Source organism: Schistocerca cancellata, chromosome 4 (genome assembly GCF_023864275.1).
Source record: "Schistocerca cancellata isolate TAMUIC-IGC-003103 chromosome 4, iqSchCanc2.1, whole genome shotgun sequence".
Classification (NCBI taxonomy): domain Eukaryota; kingdom Metazoa; phylum Arthropoda; class Insecta; order Orthoptera; family Acrididae; genus Schistocerca; species Schistocerca cancellata.
Genome location: NC_064629.1, coordinates 45220901 through 45239181, shown reverse-complemented (window position 1 = coordinate 45239181; position 18281 = coordinate 45220901). Strand labels below are relative to the sequence as shown.

The 18281-nt window shown below is 38.5% G+C and overlaps 1 protein-coding gene across 1 annotated transcript in view; it reads right to left on the bottom strand.

The window, feature by feature from the left end:
- Positions 1–2070: 2070 nt before the first annotated feature.
- The window catches only part of LOC126183218 (histidine ammonia-lyase-like), a 262464-nt gene continuing 246253 nt past the window's right edge, over positions 2071–18281 (bottom strand). The window contains 2 exon segments of the mRNA XM_049925000.1: positions 2071–2839; positions 3004–3121. Coding sequence (XP_049780957.1) covers positions 2732–2839; positions 3004–3121 — 226 coding nt within the window. The 3' untranslated portion in view covers positions 2071–2731.

Below are 18281 nucleotides of genomic sequence, written 5' to 3'. Positions count from 1 at the left end.
CTTGTACAGCCCTCTCGCAGTGTCCGGAGCAAGTATGGTGGGTCTGACACACCGGTGTCAATGTGTTCTTTTTTCCATTTCCAGGAGTGTATCTAGCCTGAACAACACACAGCTGGTAGTCTAACTCCAATTTTGCTTTTGCCTGTTTTGTTTCGTTTTACAGACAAAAGTCTATTTATAATATTTATTTGTTGTATTAATTGAAACATAATGTTGCCCATAGGTTGCTTGGTTATTGTTTAAAGTTCTTAGAGTAACTTTTTTCATCACTCGGTTAGTGTAATATACAGTTCTTTTGGCTCTATGATAATGTGTTTCTAACAAGCTTATACTGAAGCTACAAAAAAGAATAAGTCATCAATACATATTGGAATTCCTGTTACCTTAAATGCAGTGAAGAATTTACTTCCTTCTTAACTGATGTTATTTGCAAATCTGACAGGTCACAAACTTTTATAGATATTTGGGGAAAAGGACATGTATAGGTTCATGGATCTGCACAAAAGAGGAGATTTTTTTCATCCTAAACTTCATAAATGTGTTCTGTACCAATACTGAAATGTGGAGCATATACTACAGCACTGAGGTAGAGAGAGTAGGTCTTGTATATTTGTCATCAGCCTGTGGCAATGTTTAGAAGTTCCAATGACAGTTATCGCTCTATGCCAGACCAAAATATTAGGATGTATTCTTCCTCAGGATTATGTTTGACTCACTACACAGTATGTAAAACTACAGACGAATGTAGGAGCCTCTAAATTTGTATTCACATTTGCAATCCATTCATCATCTATTATGACACATGAAAACTGGATCAACAGTTTATTGTATGTAGACAGGTGATGTAGCAGTACTGCAGAACACCAACAGAATGGAAAACTGTCAGTGAGATGCACTATGTGGGCATTGTCTCCAGCAGAAGACCACAGGCTATTATGACATTCCTACTTATAGGTTTGCCTTGAGCATTGATTAATAATGTAATTTTTCCTATTTGCTGTTTACTTGGATGCATCTTAATTCTTTAATTATATCTGCTGATGACAGAACTGATAGAATATTTGTTTGTAGTCATGTTTCTATAATAAACATATACATTTTAATGCAATGTACTATTTTCTTGTCTACTGCTGAACTGCCTTTTTTCATCAAATCCATTCTTCCAAGAGGGGTATCACCTTAAAAGTTATAAGCAGTGAATGATAATTAATTGAAACCCTCAGCTGTCGACAGGTGTTGTTGACATACCTTGATGGGGACAGATGAAAATGTGTGCCCCGACCGGGACTTGAACCCAGGAATGTGGGTCTCACGGGAAGCGTGCAAGGGATAAGTCCCTGCAGTCATGCTATTCATCTGTGTCCTCGGTGGCTCAGATGGACAGAGTGTCTGCCATGTAAGCAGGAGATCCCGGGTTCAAGTTCTGGTCAGGGCGCACATTTTCAGCTGTCCCCATCAAGGTATGTCAGCAACACCTGTCAGCAGCTGAGGGTTTCAATTAATTATCATTTATTATAGAGAAGCTGCACGGTCATCAGTGGTATCTGTTCTTTCAAGAACAGTTACTACCTTCTTATATGCAGTGTATTCATCTGAGCAGGAGCATCCACAAATCACTTTACTTTTTGCCTAATGCTATGAAATGTTGTAACACAGTTCTTCTGTATGTATAATGATTCAATGAAAAACAAGCTATAAAAACTGATCAACATGACAACCCTCCTTCCACTAGCATGAAAACTGAATTTAACAGTGAAATATTAATGAGCACACAGTGAAGGTCCTGGCTTAATTAACCATCAATAGTTGGCATTCAGTATTAAATAGAAACAAGACTCTCAATTACACGGACCATTGCTTATAGAGGAACACTTTGAAAATATGGGTATTGCCGTCACAACCACATTACACATTACAAATTTTCAAAAATCCATGATAAAATATTTTTGCTGAATCCAGAATCTATCACCAGTGATACAAAGGAAATTTCCACTTAGACTAAGTTTAGAAAACAACACAAAAATAATAAAGCTTGCAAAACTAAGGAGAACAAAATAATAGTTTCAAATGTAATGTGTGAAAGAAAATAAATTTATTAACTATTTGAAATAAAGTTTAAAGATGCAGTGGAAGAGATTACACATGGTTATTACATTTAATAAACATGTTGTAGTTCTTCATTATCTACATAATGTGCCATTCATTTACTACAACTAGTTTGGGTTTTGTAACACTTTATTTCTACCATTGTTCTCTCTGAGCTAGTTTTGAAAAATATGTTTCTATTAGTCTTAAGTTTCTTAAAATCTGGCTCACATATGATTTTTCAATTGTTAAAACTGCAAAAACTTTAAAAGAAACTGTAGAGGAGACTAAAAATCTAGGGCTGATAAATGAAAAACTGAACTGCCTCATGATCTTTTCGTTAAATTCTTTAAAATTAAGGAGAACAGATTTTGCTACATCACATAGTACATTCTAACAAGATAACTTGTAGCAATTATATTTACTTCACATAAGGTCTAAAATATTTGGCCTATGCCAAATGACCGTTCCTTATTAATTTTGATGTAATTTATGACCCAATAAGGTAAGTAATGATACTGTAACTGAATCAAAACTTCATATAACTCTTTTTACATAGGACCACTTTTTTCATGAAGCAAGATACATTGATTCTATCATTTTTCTATAATTATTTTTATACAAATCTTTAGAAATTATTGTTTTACTATGGCTCAAATCTCCGCTTCTTAGCTGAAACTTCCACGTGGGGCCTATCTCTTTGAATTTCTCCTACCATCACAGCAGTTGGACTGAAAACCCTTGTCTCTTTCTCCTGTAACAACATTTAATTTAAGATCATATTAGTAGATATTCTCTGGTAGCATACTGAATGGTACCACTCATGTATTCAGATTTGTTTGGTTATTTATTTTAAAAGTTAAAAGATAGTAACGTTACTTATCATTACACAGAAAGATAAATCTGTTTTATGCTTACATGTGGTGCCAGATAATAGTCAATATGATGACGGACAGCTCCCCATATTTTGTCCTCCAACAATAACTGAGTCACAGCCTCAATATCAGGTGCCATATACCTATCTTTATCCCATGGCCTGTAATCATCATCATAGTCAATTTATTTTTTGCACTGTAATTTTCCTGAATGTATAATTGTATAGGATATTTCACAAAGAAAAAAACATTATAACTGTTGACTTTTATAAGTAAAGAACTATATGCAGTTTAACAATGTAGCAGTTGAATGTACAAAAAAATACAGTTAACTGAAGGGTGCCAGTAATCAAACTTCTCACAAACATGTGTAAATGCCTACAGTGCATTCCTACTAATACTTTGCAAGTATCTTACTGAAATGATGTTTTTGATTATGCTTCAATTTTGTTTTGTGACATTTCCAAACAAAGACTGTTTATGCGGTGGTCACACAGCATCCAGTATCAGCATAATATATCAGTTTGGTTATTATTACTGACAAAATGTTGTCTTCTTACTAATTAATTTGTATGAAATGGAAAATACAAGTCAGAAAATTGAGAATGTGAGCCATAATCATATACCAATACTTAACAGCCCCAGGTCCAATTAACATCTTTTTCATATCCCTGTCTACTCCTGAGACATTCCTTCTATCAAAAGGTTTAACATTCAGTTCTAAAACCAAATTTAATCACACTGCCATACTGAAAGATCTCCACTTCTTCACCCATAGCTTCAATTGAAGTACCATTTCACCACCCAATTCCAACCCAAAAACTACAGAACTTTTCATTATTTCTATATTGCCTCCTAGCTGTACTTGAAAAATATCTTCAAAATCTGAAGTGTCACTTAAGTTAAATCCCAAGTTCTTAGTGATCTGAAGGCAGACCACTTTATCATAATCCTTCCTCTGGACAAAGGCTGCATTACTAGCGTGTGTGATTATGTGGCAGAGGGGCTTAATGGGGTCATTAAAGACAGAGCACATGCTAGATCTGGCAAAAAATTGGTGAAGGAAATCAGCTGTGTCCTTTTCCAAACAAATCGTACCAGCTTTTGCCTTAAGCAATTTGGAGAAATTATGGAACATACATATGGATGGTTACAGAGGGATTTGAACTGCTATCTTCCTGAGTGTGAGTCCATAGTCTCAGCCATGTGCCATCTTGTTTGGTGGACTTTGTCAGCTGTCAAGCACTTTGACATAGAAAACTGTTCCTCATGATTCAATTCTTTCTATTCAGACTGAGCTGCAAAAAATCCTAAACACACTAGACGTCTCACTAGGCTTAAAAACTGTCTCCATGGAATTACATACCCATCTTGTACAACTACTTACTGCTCTAGATCCATGTCATATCTACTACATATAAACATCTTGACTATGCAGTTAAAGCAGTCTTCAATTTTCCAAACAAACACATCTCAGTCAGGCAGTAGTAGTCGACCGCGACAGACGCAGCAACAGATAAGTAAACTGCTTTTGTGACATTTACGAGTTCCTAACCAGGAGTGAATTTTATTGTACCATCTGTGTGCTTTAATCGTTTAGTTTCTTGAGTTTCTGCGTGTAAATTTAAAATCTAATAGCCACAGTTCTTGTGTTTCCGTTTGCGTCGGAAAGTAAACCAATTTTGTGATATATTACAAGTTCCTTATCAGGGGCAAATTATTTGGTTTCACCTGAGTGCTTCAATAGTTAGGTTCTTGAATATCTGCGTATTACTAGATGCAGTTCACGTGTTTTCATCAGGGACTACATTAGAGTTGCACAGCACGTGCCGATAGTCTGTTTATCTGCATAATTTAGTTTTCCACGGTCTTTGGTATCGACAGGGACTGCAATTGTTGTGTGCAGATGTGAGCTGAGTTGGAGACACTTCGCTCTCAGCTTCAGGCTGTGGTGGCTTCGGGATTGAGGCTGCAGTGAATGGGCACCACTGTTGTGGGCCATCCGTGGTGATCCAACGGACATCCAGCGCGTCAGAGTCCTCCGATCGGTTCTCACCGGTGGCCAACCCAGTTACTGCTCGCACTGAGGCTGACCCCTCACCTGTGGTCGAGTGGGAGGTCGCCCCGGGGTGAAGCAGGGGGTGAAAGACTTCTCAGGCAGCTGCACGTAAGGCCTCGCCAGTTTGTCTGGTAAACAGGTTCCAGGTGCTGTCTGTGGCTGACACTGTCACTGAGCCAGATGCTGTTGCCTGTCCTGTTTCAGAGGAACCACTCAGCCTGCAAGATCCGGGCAATCACAGAGGGTGGGACTATTGGTAGTTGGGAGCTCCAACATTAGGTGCATTATGGGGGCCCTTAGGGACTTGGCTGACAAGGAGCATAAGAAAACCAATGCGCACTCCGTGTGCATACCGGGTGGAGTCATTCTAGATGTGGAAATGGTCCTCCTGGATGCCATGAAGAGCACAAGGTGCAGCCAACTGCAGGTTGTTGCTCACATCAGTACCAATGATGTGTGTTGCTTTGGATCAGAAGAGATTCTCTCTGGTTTCGAGCAGCTAACAGAAGTGGTAAAGGCTGCCAGCCTTGCCTCCAAGATGAAAGCAGAGATGACCATTCGCATCATAGTCGACAGGACCGATTGTGGACCTCTGGTACAGAGCCAAGTGGAGGGTCTGAATCAGAGGCTCAGATGGTTCTGCAACCGTGTTAGCTGCAGATTCCTCGACTTGCGCCAAAGGGTGGTTGGGTTTCGGGTTCTGCTGAATAGGTCAGGTGTCCACTATACACAGGAGGCAGCTATGTGGGTGACAGGGGCTGTATGACATGGACTGGGAAGTTTTTTAGGTTAGAGGGTCTCGGGAAAACACAATATGGGCTTCAGTCACAAAGGGTGCAGACTGAATACAGGAAGAACATAGATACAGTGATCATTGGTATAACAGTTGTAAATTGTGGTAGCTGTGTTGGGAAAGTACCAGAGCTCCTAGCGCTAATAGAAAGCACTGATGCTCAAATCGTTATAGGCACTGAAAGCTGGCTAAAGACAAATATAAGCTCAGCCGAAATGTTTGCAAAGAACCTAATGGTGTTCCAAAAAGATAGGCTAAACACGGTTGGCGGTGGCTTCTTTGTTGCTGTTAGAAGTAGTTTAACTTGTCGTGAAATTGAGGTAGATACTTCCTGTGAGTTAGTATGGACAGAGGTCAGTGTTGGCAACTGGAATAAAATAATAATTGGATCCTTTTGCCGACCTCCCAGTTCAGATGATACAGTTGCTGAAAGGTTGAAAGGAAACTTGAGTTTATTTCAAACATGTACACGACTCATATGATGATAGTTGGTGGTGAATTTAATTTACCCTCAATATGTTCGCAAAAATACACGTTTGATTCCGGAGGTATGCATAAAATATCATCCGAAATTGTGCTAAACGCATTCTCTGAAAAATATTTCGAGCAGTTAGTTCATGAGCCCACGCAAATAGTACATGGTTGTGAAAGCACACTTGACCTCTTAGCAACAAATAATCCTGAGTTAATAACCAGCATCAAAACTGATATAGGGATTAGTGAACACAGGGTTGTTGTAGCGAAATTGAATATTGTAATCTCCAAATCCTTAAAAAATAAGCGAAAAATATGCCTATTCAAAAAGCAGATAAAAATTCACTTCATGCCTTCCTGAGAGACAATCTCTACTCATTCCAAATTAATAATATAAGTGTAGACCAGATGTGGCTTAAATTCAAAGAAATAGTATTGGCAGCAATTGAGAGGTTTATACCAAATAAACTAACAAATGACAGAGCTGATCCTCCTTGGTACACAAAATGGGTCAGAACACTGTTGCAGAAACAATGAAACAAACATGCCAAATTTAAACAGACGCAAAATCCCAAAGATTGTCAATCCCTTACAGAAGCTCAAAACTTAGCTCGGAGTTCAATGCAAGATGCCTATAACAGTTTCCACAACGAAACTTTGTTTCAAAACCTGGCAGAAAATCCAAAGAGATTCTGGTCGTATGTGAAGTACGTTAGCAACAAGAAACAATCAATGCCTTCTCTGCGTGATAACAATGGAGATACTATCGAAGACAGTGCTGCCAAAGCAGATTTACTAAACACAGCCTTCTGAAATGCCTTCACAAAAGAAGACAAAGTAAATATTCCAGAATTCAAATCAAGAACAGCTGCCAACATGAGTAATGCAGAAGTAAATATCCTCGGAGTAGTGAAGCAACTCAAATCACTTAATAAAAGCAAGTCTTCTGGCCCAGACTGTATACCAATTAGGTTCCTGTTGGAGTATGCTGATGTATTAGCTCCATACTTAACAATCATATACAACCGTTCAAGAAAGTTAGTAGGAGTAATCCACTAAATTAGAGACCCATATCGTTAACATTGATATGCAGCAGGATTTTAGGACATGTATTGTGTTCTAACATAATGAATTACCTCAAAGGAAATGGTCTATTGACACACAGTGAACATGGGTTTAGAAAACATCATTCCTGTGAAACACAACTACGGTAGCTCTTTATTCACATGAAGTGCTGAGTGCTATTGGCAAGGGATTTCAGATCGATTCCATATTCCTGGATTTCCGTAAGGCTTTTGACACTGTGCCACACAAGCAGCTCATAGTAAAATTGCATCCTTATGGAATATCATGTCAGTTATGTGACTGGATTTGCGATTTCCTGTCAGAGAGGTCACAGTTCATAGTAATTGACAGAAAGACTTTGAGTAAAACAGAAGTGATTTCAGGCATTCCCCAAGGTCGTGTTATAGGCCCTTTGTTGTTCCTTATCTATATAAATGATTTGGGAGACAATCTGAGCAGCCATCTTTAGTTGTTTGCAGGTGACGCTGTCGTTTATTGGCTAATAAAGTCATCAGAAGATCAAAACAAACTGCAAAACGATTTAGAAAAATATCTGAATGGTTAAAAAAGTGGCAGTTGACCCTACATAATGAAAAGTGTCAGATCATCCACATGAGTACTAAAAGGAACTCGTTAAACTTTGGTTACATGATAAATCAGTCTAATGTAAAAGCTGTAAATTCAGCAACTTAAAATGGAAAGAAGGCTAACCAAAGACTGCGTTTTATTGGCAGGACACTTAGAAAATGTAACAGACCTATTATGGAGACTGCCTACAATATTCTTGTCCTTCATCTTTTAGAATACTGCTGCGCGGTGTGGGATCCTTACCAGTTAGGACTGATGGAGTACATCGAAAAAGTTCATAGAAAGGTAGCATGTTTTGTATTATCGCGAAATATGGGAGAGACAGTCGCAGAAATGATACAGGATTTGGGCTGGAAATCATTAAAAGAAAGGCGTTTTTTGTTGTGATGGAATCTTCTCATGAAATTCCAATCACGAACCTTTTCCTCCAAATGCAAAAATATTTTCTTGACACCAACCTACATAGTGTGGAATGATTACCATGATAAAATAAGGGAAATCAGAGCTCGTATGGAAAGATATAGGTGTTCATTCTTTCCGCGCACTATACGAGATTGGAATAATAGAGAATTGTGAAGGTGGTTCGATGAACCCTCTGCCAGGCACTTAAATGTGATTCGCAGAGTATCCATGTAGATGTAGATCTCTGTCCTGGTTGAATGGCACATCCAATCTGTCACATAGAGCCTCCCATCCTACATAAAGAAAATACTAATCACTTCCTGGAGTATCTCAAATCAGTTCTCACACTTCTCCTGCCTTAAACATTCTTATACAAATTCATTCTACCCCAGGAATTTCAGCTTGTGAACACTGTATTTCCCAGTGCTCACATGAAAGCCTCCAAAAATTCTTATCAGTTATCACACTAAAAAACTTCGTCCTTACCCATAACAGTGTGGTTCATGGTGTGGGTTCCTGTAGTCATGTCCTAGTTCATGAACCACGGGCAACGTATGAGTGGCCAAGTAAGTGGTCCCGACAGTCGGGATACCAATTACTTTGGAATAAGGCTGGGCATCTCGGACATATTCTGAGTCGTGGTCACCTTTGTGTTCATACGGGAAAGACTACCAAATCCACCGGTTAGTCCCTCAGCTGTTAGGGGTAAAACCCAATGGGACTCGGGGCAAGTAAGGCTAGCAACCTGCTTCCCTGGTACTTTAAATATGATGCTGGCAACAATCAGAGCAAAATGCCTCGGACCTTTGGAGGTGACGGAGTCCCACCTCTAACTGACAAACCAGGGACTCCTAAAATACGACTTGGCAAACAAATGGTAATGAGATGGGGAGCTATTAATATCAATGGGGGCTACTCTGGGAAGAAGGTAGAGCTGGCAGAGGCTGCAAGTAAGATGGGGCTGGATGTTTTAGCTGTTAGTGACGTTCGTGTAAGGGGTGAGAAAGAAGAGGAAGTGGGAGAATACAAGGTCTACCTGTCAGGAGTCAAAGCAGGAATAGCACAATGGGGTGTAGGGCTTTACATCAGGAAAGAAATGGAACCCAGCGTAGTTGCAATAAGGTATGTAAACGAACGACTGATGTGGATAGATTTGACAGTGTCTAGCAAGAAAATTAGGATTGTGTCAGTATATTCGCATTGTGAAGGGACAGATCAAGATAAGATGGATAATTTTTATGAGGCACTCAGTGATGTAGTTGTTAGAGTAAAGGACAAGGACAGTGTTCTGCTCATGGGTGATTTTAACGCCAGGATTGGAAATCGAACAGAAGGGTATGAAAAGGTTATGGGTAAATTTGGAGAGGATATGGAGGCCAACAGGAACGGGAAACAACTCTTGGATTTCTGTGCCAGTATGGGCTTAGTAATCACAAACTCCTTTTTTAAACATAAGAACATTCACCGGTATACTTGGGAAGGCAGGGGAACCAGATCTGTCATTGACTATATAATAACAGATCAGGAATTCAGGAAGGCTGTGAGGGACACACGTGTATTCAGGGGATTCTTTGATGACACTGATCATTATTTAATCTGCAGTGAAATTGGGATTGTGAGGCCGAAAGTGCAGGAGGTCAGGTCCATATGTAGGAGGATAAGAGTGGAGAAACTTCAGGATAAGGAAATCAGGCACAAGTACATAACAGCGATCTCAGAAAGGTACCAGTTAGTTGAATGTAGCCAATTACAATCATTGGAAAAGGAATGGACAAGGTACAGGGACACAGTACTAGAAGTGGCTAAAGAATGTCTTGGAACAGTAGTGTGTAAAAGTAGGAAGAAGCAAACAGCTTGGTGGAATGATACAATCAAGGCAGCCTGTAAAAGGAAAAAGAAGGCGTATCAAAAATGGCTACATACCAGAACCCAGGTAGACAGAGAAAGTTATGTTGAAGAAAGAAACAAAGCCAAACAGATAATTGCAGCATCCAAGAAGAAATCATGGGAAAACTTTGGAAACAGGTTGGAGACTATGGGTCAAGCTGCTGGAAAACCATTCTGGAGTGTAATTAGCAGTCTTCGAAAGGGAGGTAAGAAGGAAATGACAAGTATTTTGGACAGGTCAGGAAAACTGCTGGTGAATCCTGTGGATGCCTTGGGAAGATGGAGGGAATATTTTGAAGAGTTGCTCAATGTAGGTGAAAATGCGATCAGTAATGTTTCAGATTTCGAGGTAGAATGGGATAGGAATGATGATGGAAATAGGATCACATTTGAGGAAGTGGAAAAAATGATCAATAGATTGCAGTGCAATAAAGCGGCTGGGGTGGATGAAATTAAGTCAGAACTCATCAAATACAGTGGAATGTCAGGTCTTAAATGGCTACACAGGATAATTGAAATGGCCTGGGAGTCGGGACAGGTTCCATCAGACTGGACAAAAGCAGTAATCACACCAATCTTTAAACATGGAAACAGAAAAGATTGTAACAACTACAGAGGTATCTCTTTAATCAGCGTTGTGGGTAAAATCTTCTCAGGTATTGTTGAAAGGAAAGTGCGAGTATTAGTTGAGGACCAATTGGATGAAAATCAGTGTGGGTTTAGGCCTCTTAGAGGTTGTCAGGACCAGATCTTTAGCTTATGGCAAATAATGGAGAAGTGTTATGAGTGGAACAGGGAATTGTATCTATGCTTTATAGATCTAGAAAAGGCATATGACCGGGTTCCTAGGAGGAAGTTATTGTCTGTTCTACAAGATTATGGAATATGAGGCAAACTTTTGCAAGCAATTAAAGGTCTTTACATGGAAAGTCAGCCAGCAGTTAGAGTTGACGGTAAATTGAGTTCATGGTTCAGAGTAGTTTCAGGGGTAAGGCAAGGCTGCAACCTGTCTCCACTGTTGTTCATATTATTCATGGATCATATGTTGAAAACAATAGACTGGCTGGGTGAGATTAAGATATGTGAACACAAAATAAGCAGTCTTGCATATGCGGATGACTTAGTTGTGATAGCAGATTCGATTGAAAGTTTGCAAAGTAATATTTCAGAGCTAGATCAGAAATGTAAGGACTATGGTATGAAGATTAGCATCTCCAAAACGAAAGTAATGTCAGTGGGAAAGAAATATAAACGGATTGAGTGCCAAATAGGAGAATCAAAGTTAGAACAAGTGGACGGTTTCAAGTACTTAGGATGCATATTCTCACAGGATGGCAACATAGTGAAAGAACTGGAAGCGAGGTGTAGCAAAGCTAATGTAGTGAGCACTCAGCTACGATCTACTCTCTTCTGCAAGAAGGAAGTCAGTACCAAGACTAAGTTATCTGTGCACCGTTCAATCTTTCGACCAACTTTGTTGTATGGGAGCGAAAGCTAGGTGGATTCAGGTTACCTTATCAACAAGGTTGAGGTTACGAATATGAAAGTAGCTAGGATGATTGCAGGTACTAGCAGATGGGAACAATGGCAGGAGGGTGTCCACGATGAGGAAATCAAAGAAAAACTGGGAATGAACTCTATAGATGTAGCAGTCAGGGCGAACAGGCTTAAATGGTGGGGTCATGTTACACGCATGGGAGAAGCAAGGTTACCCAAGAGACTCATGGATTCAACAGTAGAGGGTAGGAGGAGTCGGGGCAGACCAAGGAGAAGGTACCTGGATTCGGTTAAGAATGATTTTGAAGTAATAGGTTTAACATCAGAAGAGGCATCGATGTTAGCACTGAATAGGGGATCATGGAGGAACTGTATAAGGGGGGCTATGCTCCAGACTGAACGCTGAAAGGCATAATCAGTCTTAAATGATGATGATGATGATGATGATACCCATAACAGTTTCACCTTTCAGAGCCAGAAGTTGTGCCTTTCGGCTTCGTATATATTCATTGACAGTAACATTATGATATGCACTCAATGTGGAAAAGAATTCTCCAACTTTATGCAACAACTCAACTCCTTTTACCAACTTAAATTGATCTGGGCCTTCAGATCTTTCTGTATGCTGAACTACTCACTGAAGCTCATATTCAAACCACAGTCAATATCCATGGTAAATATATCTTTTTCTAAAACCAAATTCATTAGTATCTATATTAATAAAATTTCCCTGGCTTTCCTTTCTCATAACTGCAACACTGACCGTATCTACAATCAAATCTCCCATGTAGTTTCCTCTTCCATACCTCTCACCAACATAGTTTCCACTTCAAAAAACATCAGAAGCACCCCTTATCACACAGTAACACTCCGGTCTTGAATACTTCAGTATATTACTTTAGCAGGGCTATGACTATCTCAATCCAGCCCTGAAATGAGATCATCTCTCTGTGACACACGCCACACACCATTCGTTGTTATTATCCACAACCCTCTCAATCTGTGTAACATTTCTGTGGAACTGTATAAATTCTAAACAACCATCCCTACCCTGAGGTTCCTACACCTGCAATCATTCTAGCTGTAAAACCTGTCTCCTGTGCTCACTCCAGCTCCACCAATGAAAGATGATACAACATTAAAGACAGAACAATATATGAAATATATCTCACTTGATGACATGTTTTCACTTCACAGCTTTTTATATAGGAATGACCCCAATATATTGGGCAGGCAAATGAACAGACACAAAAGAAATGTTTCCAGTAGCTGAGCATACTCCACAAGATGATCTGGCAGACCTGAGTGTCTGCTACACTACGTATACCATTTGGATCCTCCCACCCAGTACTAGTTTCCTAGAATTCAAGAAATGGGAGCTTGTTGTGCAACACACTCTCTCATCCTGCCACCACTTCAGACTTAACCTCCATTAGTAAAATCTCTTCTCTTCTACAGCCTCCCCCACCCCCCCCCCCCCCCCCGCCACCCACCCACCTTTCACCCATATGGTGATTGTCAGGGTATTATTATGTACTCATTTATTCTTTCTCTTCTCCTCTTTTTTTTCTTCTCATTCTTTTCCCTTTTCTTTGTTTCCCTTAATTGCATTATACTTTCCATATTCTATTGTTTCTTTCCCCTTCTGTTCCAGCTTTACTTCTCACTCTGATCCTTGTATCATTTCTTAATTGAAGCTGGACAGTGCTTACTAATGTACTATATTTGACCTCCTCCTCTCTCCTTCATAACCTATCATCTGAGAGACTTACATCTCCAACCCACTTTTTATAAACTCCAATAACCAGTTCTTCTTTCCTTGATGAAGAGGGAAATTGTAGTTTTACAAGCTAGACATATTGTTTTCTCAATTGAAGACACAATGTCTAAATGGGCCCGTGATCATGTTTGGCACTTTATTCATAAATGTCTGTCTCGATCAAATGTAACATATAATTCATAATGACTGGTTATTGCTTACTGCCTTAATAACATCTGTTACAAAATAGAAAACTCATTAACATAATACTTGTAAGTTTAATTGGCTGAAGACCAAATATGTAGAAAGACTAAGAATACATGAAAAAAGTAACATGGCTGGCAGCCATGTATGCCATTAACAGTATTATGACACAAGTATCAATGTGAAATAATCTGTACATGCAGGTACATAACAAGACCTGATGGCATCCTATATGCAGCATACATACACAAGCTATAGCCAGTAGAGAGGGCTAGTGCTGAGGTACGTAAGTAATCAGCATCATAGATTTAATAGCTTAAAATAGAATAGCCATTGTCATTAATTAAAATGACACTATTATGAAAATGATAGATACCACACACACACACACACACACACACACACACACACAAACAACTGTCTCTGGCTGCCAATACCAGACTTGGCCATGGAAGACAGAGACAGTGGTTATGTATGTGAGTTGTGTTTGCATGAGTGTGTATGTTGTCTAATTTGGGAGAAGGCCTTTTGGGTGAAAGCTTACTTGTGTAACAGTTTTTTTGTTGAGCCTATCTGAGACTCGACATATTTGCTATATCGTGAGTAGTAATTTATCCTTATATAATATTGTCATTACACCTTCTTGGATTTTCCATTGTTTCATTAATTAAAATGTTTTCTCATAGCTAAAATGTGTGTCTAACAATTAAACAGATTGTAGAATACAATATGCAGAAATAAAATCCATACTTAAAATCCAAGTAAAATATGTCTAAAGTGGTATACAATCTTCTAACAGAAAATATTTTAGCTTGATACAGTTAACAAAACACAAAATTCTGTGAAAGGTAGATAAATAAAACAATAATTATTTAATTAAATATCTTGATGGCTGATAGCCTATTCAGAGGACTGTCTAGCTGGCAACACATGGTGACCTCTCTGTGGAATGTTTTGCTTTCCTACAGTGATGCTTGCAGCAGAATCCCACTGTTTGCACCACTTGTGGCCAGTGGACATGGCCACATATCAAGTCGATAAAACTGGTGATTCTGTTAATGCTAGTAAGTTCCTGAATACATTGAAATAGCCATTGATGACAGACTCACTCATTTCATTAACCAATAACTCTGGTTCCATTTTATATGTACATAGATCTCCTTTTCTTTCAATAGATTCAATAATTGCCCTTTCAGTGTCCTTTGCAACACTTCAGTTATCTTACATATTTCTTGCTACATGTATTTCCTTATCCAAATGCATACCAAACACACGCCATTGTGTTTGCATATGTGTTTTCTGAAGTGAGTCTCAAAATTCCTCTGCTTCTCACAAATATAAATATTTCACACTCCTGACAGTTGATCCTGTAGATTCTGGCTTCAAAATATTTATTACTGTTACTGCTGTCAACTTAGTAGTGTAGCCTAAGTGCCAATTATACCTTCTGTCGAAAATTCAACTTTAATGTCAGTTTTTCTGAAAGTTTGCATAAATCTACAAGAGAGTGCACCATTGAGTGACAGGGCAAGAAACCTTTTGTCATCTCGAACTACTGCCTTCTTGTCATGTATTTTTGACTTTAGTTTGTTATACATGTTTGTTACATCACTTTCCCTATATGTATTTCTCCTGGCTACTTGTTTATTAATGTTCAGATCTTTCACTTCATCATTTTGGTTGTGTGGCAGATTTAACATCCTGTTAATCATGGCTGTAAAATGTGGCCTTTTAAACTGTTTAGGATGACAGGATTTCACAGTTATGATCAAGTCAGTAGCGGTCAGCTTCATAAAAAAATATATATATTAATTTTGTGTCTTCCATCTCGTTTAGTTAACTTGAGATCCGAAAAGCTTATACTTCCGTCTTTCTCCAATTCCATTGGTAACTTAATTTTTTCATGCATCACACTCATTCTTTGTGGTACTTCATGGATTTATTATTTGTCACCTTTATGCAGTAGTATGCTGTTATCCATACACTGTCTCTGTAATACATGCTTTTTGCATACACCAGGATTTTCATCAAAAAACTTATGTTTCTGTTTGTTTTCAAAACTTTCACCTTAAGTATCTGACAGATTGTTGACCATCATGAGTCTATCCTTTTGGTAAAAAATCTTATCATTAAATGTAAATTAGGATATTTAAATGACAATACAAGCTCTAAAATTCCCATGAGCTCCTTATTTCCCTTGACTAATCTTCATGTGTGTTAACAAGTTTCTACTTATAATCTCTGATGTTTCACTTGCTGGGATGTGAGTGTGTAAATCAGCACTATGTAAGGAAGCTAACATTTCTCCAGCTGGAATTGGTACATCTTTAATAACCCTCAGATACTTGTAACTAGTTTGATGTTGTATATTGTTTTATAAGTATATACTGCTCTCTGTCTTTCAGTGCCTTCTTGGTTAATTGTACAACTAGGAAAGGTCTTTATTTTATTTTATTTTATTTTATTTATTTATTTATTTATTTTTTTACTGTCTTCTGCAGTTACATTGTGACTGAAGCACTCGAGCAGTAGGATTCATCATTTTAAATTTACAATAGACTTTTTCACCAGTGTAATAAAAGAGTACCAAAAGCACAAAGTTAAACTATAATTTTCAAACAGGATAGTCAGTCTTAGGTGCATAAAGATCAAGGACAATGAAATGGATCTTCTAAGGGTCTTTACAATAACACTAACTCAAAGTTGAACTCAAGCTTAATTAATAATGCTACTGCGGAATTAAAAGTTGCTTGTGATGTAGCTAAACTTTAAAAATTAGAACAAAAGGACACGGCTGTGCAGTTGTGGTTCATGTTTTTCATGTTGCTGTTGTGGTCTTCTGTCTGAAGACCGATTTAATGCAGCGCTCCATCCCACGCTATTCTGTGGAGACTTCTTTATTTCTGAATTACTACTGCAGCCTGCATCAATTTGAACATGCATACTGTATCCATCTCATTGTCTCACCCTAAAAATATTTACATACCCCCCTCTGCCCCCCCCCCCCCCACCCACACTTCCCTCCAATACTAAATTTTATGATTTCTTCATGTCTCAGAGTGTGTCCCATTTACCAGTCATTTGTCAAACTGTGCCACAATTTTCTTCCCTCCTCAGTTCTGTTCAGTACCTCCTGATTAGTTATGTTATCTTCCCATCTTATCTTCAGAATGCTTTTTTTACTGCCCAGATAGCAAAGCTCATCTACTACTTTTAGTGTCTCATTTCCTAAACTAGTTCTCTCACCATCACATGATTTTACTACATTCCATTATCCTTGTTTTGCTTATGTTAATGTTCACTTTATGCTCTTTTTTCAAGACACTGTCCATTCCATTCAACTGCTCTTCCAAGTCCTTTGCTGTCCCTGACAGAATTAAATCACCGGTGAACCTCGAAGTTTCTATTTCTTCTCCTTGACCTTTAATTCCTCCTTCAAATTGTTCTTTGGGTTCCTCCTGCCATGTTCAGAAATTCAAAAAGTGTATTCTAGTCAGCATTGTTTAAAGATTCATCTAGTTTTACAAATGCTATAAACATATACTTGTATATCCTTAAAGTATCTTCTAAGACAAGTCATACGGTTCATACTGCCTCACGTCTTCCCACATTTCACTGGAACCAAAATTTATCTTCCTCGAGGTTGGTTTCTACCAGTTTTTCTATTCTTCTGTAAATAATTTGTGTCAGTATTTTGCACCCGTGACTTATTAAACTGATACTTCAGTAATAATCACACCTGTCAGCACCTGCTTTCTTTGGAACTGGAATTATTGCATTCATTTTGAAGTCTGAGGGTATTTCTCCTGTCTCATACATCTTGCACACCAGGTGGAATAGTATTGTCATGGCTGGCTCTCCCAAAGATATCAATAGCTCTGAGGGAATGTCTTCTACTCCAGGGATCTTGTTTCAAATTAGATCTTTCAGTGCTTCGTCAAATTCTTATAACAGTACCATATCTCCCATCTCGTCCTCATCTTCATCTATTCTCTCTTCCCTTTCTATAATGTTACCTTCTAAGTCATTTCCCTTGTATAGTCCCTCTGTATATTTCTTCCACCTTTCAACTTTCCCTTCTCGGCTCAGAACTGGTTTTCTGTCCGAGCTCTCGATGTTCGTACTGCTGCTTCTCTTTTCTCCAAAGATTTGTTTAATTTTCCTGTAGGCGATATTTATCTTTCCCCTAATTATACATGCTTCTATAGCTTTACATTTGTCCTCTTGTCATTCCTGCCTAGCCATTTTTACACTTTCTGTGAACATCATTTTTTAGACACCTGTCTTCACTTTTACCTCTTTCATTTGCTGCATTTTTTTATATGTTCCCCTTCCACCACTTAAATTCAATATCTCCTCTGGTATCCAAGGATTTGTACTGGGCCTAGTCTTTTTACCTATTTGATCCTCTGTTGTCTTCACTATTTCATCTCTCACAGCTACCCTTTCATCTTCTACTGCATTCCTTTCCCCTGTTGCAGTCAACTGGTTCCCTCTGAAATTCTCAACAACCTATTGTCCTTCCAACTCATCTAGCTCCCATAAAACATCAAAAACAGTAGTTTTTTATCATTTACATCTACATCTGCAATC